Here is a 7,278-nt window from a genome sequence, read left to right on the forward strand (position 1 = left end):
AATTGTGGTTTCAATCACTGGGCGGACTGGCGCGAACCGAGATAGTTTTCGGACGAGAGTGCAGAAACTGGTCTGTGTTGCTTTGTAGTTCTTAAGGCCCACGCACATTAGATCCGGATCGGACGCGTTGCGGCAAAGTGACAGCTAAATCTATTGTCTAACTGTCAAATTTACGTCAACGCAACGCAAACGGATCTAATGTGGGTGGCCCTTTAGGTAGCTGATTTATTTGTCGTGTTCAGTGTGAGGTGGAGGGTAATCCATTTGGGATGTATATGTAGAAGTGTAAAAGTGGTGTTCTGGGTGGTGGGTATTTTTAAGTAAATTTATAATGTATTTTGTGTGTATAATTTGCTCGTAATTTAGTGCTTTAATGTTAGTACTATAAGTTCTGGGCCGCAACAAGGGCTTACAAAGGTTTGTTTACAAAAAGCTTGTATGCCCTTTTCACATGTGGCTCTTGAAATGTCCGCATGCATGCGTTAGGATTTATGGGTGAAGCGCATTCTAAAATTAGCCAGAAACTACTACAACATCCGCACATTTAGGTAGGAAAGTAGAAAGAGGAAAGCAGATAATAAGGGTACCACAATAAAATATTCGTCGAATAAAAATCTCATTCCGTTAGTTTCCGTAATAAAAGTTTTTGAATTATAGGTACTTGTGTTGATTTGTGGATTAGAATTCCCCGTTAGATGAGAGAGGAATGTTTCATCTAACAGCTAGCGTTATTAATTTGGATGGATAGCTTTTATTTACGATAAATCATTACTACTGAAAAGTATGATGCGTGAAGGGGCTGACAAAATAGGATTACATATTAATCGGAAATCAGATTACAGATCTCGTATATCTTTAAGGTAGAGAATCTTACATTTTCCTGGGGGGACTTAATTCCCCCCTCCCCTCCTGCACACAGAAAGACAGAATATCCACGAGCAGATTCTGAAAATCACATTATTCTCCTCGCTACGTTTTTTTTTTTTGTTTTTCTCTAGACGGATACCGGCCACATGTTGAATAGCTCTCCGTTGCTCTGTATTTTTTCTCTCTTAAATGCAGTGATTGAAAAACAACTACTTGTAAGCGTACACCGCATGAACCAACCAGTTAGCAGCAAGAGTTTGTTACAGTAGGCCGAATCTGGCCAGAGCATCACATCGTGGAGTGTTATTAACTGGTTACATAAGTTAAGCAGTCTACTGTTTGATAAATCTTAACTCATCGGAAAGTAAACATGACAATCACGTTCCGAATCAATGGAAAGAAGTTTTTCTGTAAGCAGGTGAAAGGAGTGACTCAAAACAAAATATATAAACGCTATCATTTCAGTGACTCCATCCACCGTTCCCATCGATACTTCACTCAACACGTTCATTCGCAACCATGCCCATCTCCGTGGTACCAAATTCATGTGCCTGGAGGGAGGATGCGGAGCATGTATGGTGAATGTGTCAAGCTTTCATCCAGTGAGTGGTGACACCGTTTCGTATGCAGTGAATTCAGTAAAAGAGAGGAAGAGACTTGATAAAATTGGTTCAAATTGATTCGAGATATTTTTGATTTTGCAGTGTTTGTTTCCCGTGTTCGCATGTCATGGGCTGGATATCGTTACCGTTGAAGGAATCGGAGATGAGCAAATGGGCTATCATGCAACGCAGAAAGTTCTGGCGCACTTCAATGGTACGCAATGCGGATACTGCTCGCCGGGAATGGTCATGAACATGTACAGCCTGTTGGAGTCGAAAAAAGGTCAGGTATCGATGGCCGAGGTCGAGAATGCCTTCGGAGGCAACATTTGCCGATGCACCGGCTATAGACCAATTCTGGACGCCTTCAAGTCACTGGCATATGATGCGGAACCTAGGTTGAAACAGGTTTGCATGGACATTGAAGATCTGACCAAGATTTGTCCCAAAACCGGAGGTGCTTGCGCCGGGAAATGCTCTGCCGCTGGAAATGTTAACGAAAAGAAGGGCGTTCATATGAGTTTCGCTGAAGACAAGGAATGGCACAAGGTATACTACATTAGCGATGTGTTCGCCATTTTTGAAAAGATCGGAACGAAGCCTTACATGTTGGTTGCTGGCAACACTGCTCATGGTACGTAGAACGAAAATAACTTAAATTTGCTTATCATCAATCTTAACGATCATTCGCAGGAGTCTACCGTAGATGCGACAAACTACAGGTATTCATCGACGTCAGCTCCATCGAGGAACTTCGTTCGCACTCACTTGGAAGCAATTTGATCGTCGGAGCTAACGTATCGTTAACTGAATTGATGAGTATTCTGTCCATCGCTGCCAGCAAGAACCCTAACTTTGCGCATTGTACGGAACTTGTCAAGCACATCGACCTGATTGCCAACGTTCCCGTGCGGAATACCGGAACGATTGCCGGAAATCTAAGCATCAAGAACCAGCACAAGGAGTTTCCATCCGATTTATACCTGATTCTGGAGGCTGTTGGAGCAACATTGATAATCGGTATGTAAATGTACTTCAATTTACAAGTGTTAAACCTTAACCGATCCAGTTTATTACAGCAGAATCCATTGAAGAGACCAAAATTGTTACTCCTTCAAAGTTTATCAACATGGATATGAATAAAAAGTTGATTCTGAGCATCACCATACCTCCTTTCGATCCAAAGACCCACGTATTCCGTTCCTTCAAGATTATGCCGAGGGCCCAGAATGCTCATGCCTACGTCAATAGTGCCTTCCTGTTCAAGTTTAACATTAGTCAACCCACTTTGCAATTCGCAAAAATTTGCTTCGGGGGAATACACCCAAATGTAAGTATTTGAAGACCAAACCGAAGTTACGCTACTTAAAGCATTTTTTCACCCAGCTCACTCATGCTAAAGCAACGGAAACCTATCTGACTGGTAAAAATATCTTCCACAACGACACCATTCAAAACGCTCTGCGAATTCTGTCGGACGAACTCACCCCTGATTGGATTCTACCGGACGCATCCCCGGAGTTTCGCAAAAGCTTGGCACTTTCACTATTCTACAAATTCATCCTGAACATAGCTGCTGAAAAATGCATCACAATAAAACCAGAATTTGTATCGGGAGGCACAGTTTTAGATCGGCCAGTGTCTACCGGATCTCAACAGTTCGATACTATTCCTCAGAATTGGCCTTTGACCAAGAACATTCCAAAGATCGAAGGACTTGCACAGACTTCTGGAAAGTCCCAATTCATTAACGATATCCCTGCCATGCCAAACGAACTGTATGCTGCGCTTGTACTGGCAACTGAAGTCAATGCCAAAATATTGCAGATCGATACTAGTGAGGTTTTGAAGATCCCTGGAGTTCTAGCCTTTTACTCTGCTAAGGACATTCCCGGTAAAAACGAAGTAATGCCGTTTAAGAACATTTGTCCAGAAAAGGAAGAGATATTCTGCAGCGGTAAGGTCTTATACCATGGACATCCGGTTGGAGTTATTGTTGCCGAATCCTTTGAACTGGCCAATCGCGCTAGTAAACTAGTCAAGATAACCTATGAGTTATCTAATGACCCCGTTCTTTCTACCGTCAGCAAAATCATTGATCATAATCGAAATGACCGCATCATTGGAACTGATCATGGATTCATCGGTCAAAATTTCGAGCATTCTTCGCATGGTCCAATGAGAGTTTCGGGTCAAATCGACCTAGGTCTTCAGTACCATTACTATATGGAAACTCAAACTTGCATATGTATTCCTGTCGAATACGAAATGGACATTTACCCATCAACTCAGTGGGTCGATCTAGTCCAGATCGCTATATCCCAAATGCTCAACATCCCGGAAAATCGTCTAAACATCCACGTTCGTCGCTTGGGAGGATCGTACGGAGGCAAAGCCAGCCGATCGATATTCGTAGCATGTGCTTGTGCCCTAGCAGCACATCTAACGAAACGACCCGTTCGGTTAATTATGACTCTTGAATCAAATATGGCGGCCATAGGAAAACGCTACGGATGCCATTCCAAATACGAAGTAAGCTTCTCAAAGGAAGGCCGAATACAGAAGCTCTATAACAAATTCATTCACGATTCCGGGTCGTCGTACAACGAGACACCTTTCTACATAAACGATTACTACCACAATTGCTACGCTAATGAAGGCTTCAAAATAGAGCCATTGAACGCTCGTACGGATATAGCGAGCAACACTTGGCTTAGGGCACCGGCATCAGTCGAAGCAACTGCCATGATCGAAACAATCATGGAGCACGTGGCTCATGCAACAGGGTTGGATCCATTGGACGTCCGCATGTCAAACATAGCCGATGGCTCAAAGATGATAGAGTTGCTACCACAATTTCGCCAAGACGTTCAGTATGACGATCGAAAGGCAGAAGTGAATCGCTTCAATCAGCAAAACCGTTGGCGAAAGCGAGGAATTGCCATCGTTCCTATGCGATATAAAATGTGCTATTTGGGAGCACTGCACGCATTGGTTTCCATCTATCACGGTGACGGGACGGTTTCCATTGCTCACGGAGGAATCGAAATGGGCCAGGGGTTGAACACGAAAGCCGCCCAAGTGGCAGCTCACGTGCTAGGAATTCCGCTGGAGATGATCGTCATAAAACCAACCAATAATCTGATATCGCCAAATGCAGTTTGTACCCAGGCTAGTTACACCAGTGAAGCAGTCGGCTATGTAAGTATATACTAGTATGTGCGCAGGTTGATTAAATCTTTTAAATACCTACATATGATTATTACCATAGGCAATTAAAAAGGCATGTGAAATTCTGCTCACACGAATTCATCCCATCCGAGAGAAGAGCGAGGATGCTTCATGGAAGTTCATAATTGAGCAAGCTCATCGTGAGAATATAGATCTCAGCGCTACCTACATGTACAAAGAGTCAGAACTTCAACCGTACATAGTTTGGGGACTAAGTTGCGCTGAAGTTGAAATCGACGTTCTCACCGGAAACCTACAGATTACCAGAGTGGACATCTTGGAGGACACTGGAGAAAGCTTGAGCCCTGGAATAGATGTTGGTCAAATCGAGGGTGCCTTCGTCATGGGATTGGGATACTTTCTAACTGAAAAGATTATTTTCGATCCAACCAACGGCGAACTGCTAACCAACCGTTCATGGAACTACAAACCACCGGGAGCGAAGGACATTCCAATCGATTTTAGGATTCGCTTCCTACAGAACAGCCCGAATCCGGTGGGTGTCCTAAGATCGAAAATCACCGGAGAGCCAGCTTCCGTTATGAGCGTTGTGGTTCTGTTCGCAATCCGGCATGCGCTGATATCGGCAAGGACCGATGCCGATCCTGCTGGCGACAAATGGGTTTCATTGGGAGCACCCACAACGCCTGAATTGATACATTTATTGACTGGGAATTCTATTGAACAGTACAAACTCAGTTAAGACAATTGTTTTTAGATTTAAAAATAAAAACGCCCGAATTATTTCACATACATAATAAACACAGGATTTTTTCTGAAGCACTTTGATGTAGTCTAAGAAATGTTTAACAGCATTTAAATTAAAATCAACTGTCACATTTGTTTATAGAATACACACCTAGAAATATTAAAAAATATATATAGTCATAAAATCTGTTTATAACAATTAACTTGATGAGTGTGCTTCGATACATTTGAAAGTCATAAATTGTATCTAGGGGCTGTTAATTAACCACGTAGATACTTTTGGGGTTGAGGTGGAATGCCGTGGGTTGCCGAGTGTCTATGGTCCATTAAAATATCTAAAAAATTAAGGGACAGGAGGGGGTGTAAAACCTCTCAAAAACGGTCTACGGACCCCCTATTGAAAAAAAAATACTGAATAAAGGTAGGATCAGGTCAATATTAAAAGTGTTAGTAAAATATCAAATATATAGATTGATTTGTGTGTTCTTGTCAAATCTACACACTCATACAAACACCTGTATCCTGAAGTGTAGCCTGGGCTACATTGTCCTACAGACAATAACAAATTGAGGGGGTACAACGCGAAAACTGGCGCGTTAACCATAGCACGGCGAGATAGGAAATGCTTCGTCAACTCACAGGAGTGCCAACCAGCACATATGGATCAAAGCCAGTAAGATCCTGATTACGGTATACTGGACATGGCATGAAATAATAGACACAACACGGCACAATGGATTGTATACCACGCTACAGGCCTGACAGTTGCTATTCTGCTCCCTGAGTAAAGAAGGGTGACACCTTCTTGAAATGGCGAGTGGGCTAATGATGCGGCTGCCCCATCCCGGTAAAACCTTGGCAGGCGTCCGGATACGTTCAAAACTCTTCACCAATTGGTGGTTGGTGAGTAGTAGCACTAACGAAGTGACAGACGGAGCGGCTCGAAAACTTTGGTGACTAACCTACTATTTCAATTTTTCAGTGTACCACATGGCAACACCACTACTACTGGCTTGTACCACATGGTAACACTACTACTGGATTGAACTAGCATTTTCACCAAACGTACTAGAATTCTTTGGTTCTATCTCTTTCACTCTACTAAAAACTGAAATGCATAAAAAAATGACAAAATGATACACTCTTTGCACACTGTCAAAGAATCATTGTACACAAAATAAACTTTGTTCAAATCAAAACAAAAAAACTAACCCATCTAGTGGATGATGGCACAAGCTTCCAAGAAAGTTCTATTACAGTGAACCACATTATTTTAATGGATTTCTTCGCCAGTTAGTCGTCTGTCACTTCGTTTGTGGTAGCAGGCTCAGATGTAACATTCCTGACTTACGCCGATCTGGCTCTGAACACGGCCCCATGAAGGACCGTGTCAACCCTAGCATGGCTTGCAGAGATAACCATGGGATCACGATAGGTGACTACATACAACGAGTGCTTGAGCTTGAGCTTGAGCTTGATTGACCGCCCACGGTTGCTACTCTGTTACTGCCAGATCAGCTGTAATTACACAGAGAACCAATAGACGATGCTTGGGACTAGCAATCATCCTCAATGTGTAAAAACTGGTGATCTTAAATTAGGCAATACCAGCGCTGGCCGCGCCCGAACACAGGTCAAGAAAGGAATGGGAAGGATTGTGTTGACATGACACTCGCTTTGATGGAAGCCGAGAACACCTCTGCACTTCCACTCAATGATAAAAATAATGAAAAAGAAAAAAAATAAAAATAAATATGAAGGACGACAGCAAGACGCCAGACAGTGATCACCAGCAGCAGCACACCTCAAGAAGGACTGCAGCTTCGAAAGACCTACATAAATGAAGTAGGTCAGGAGGAGGATTAATGAA

At 42.8% G+C, this 7,278-nt stretch overlaps 1 protein-coding gene across 1 annotated transcript; it reads left to right on the forward strand.

Annotated features, from left to right (window-relative positions):
* Nucleotides 1-1,109: 1,109 nt before the first annotated feature.
* LOC135702456 (xanthine dehydrogenase/oxidase-like) lies at nt 1,110-5,403 on the forward strand. The gene is made up of 7 exons (XM_065223530.1): nt 1,110-1,277; nt 1,333-1,505; nt 1,572-2,103; nt 2,163-2,489; nt 2,549-2,799; nt 2,856-4,670; nt 4,741-5,403. The coding sequence occupies exons 1-7, from the start codon at nt 1,238-1,240 to the stop codon at nt 5,401-5,403; spliced, it is 3,801 nt and encodes a 1,266-aa protein (XP_065079602.1). The 5' UTR covers nt 1,110-1,237.
* The last annotated feature ends 1,875 nt before the right edge of the window (nt 5,404-7,278 follow it).

This window comes from Ochlerotatus camptorhynchus, unplaced genomic scaffold (assembly GCF_037179485.1).
Source record: "Ochlerotatus camptorhynchus isolate MF236.1 unplaced genomic scaffold, CSIRO-AGI_Acam_v1.1 ptg000002l, whole genome shotgun sequence".
In the NCBI taxonomy this organism is placed as follows: domain Eukaryota; kingdom Metazoa; phylum Arthropoda; class Insecta; order Diptera; family Culicidae; genus Ochlerotatus; species Ochlerotatus camptorhynchus.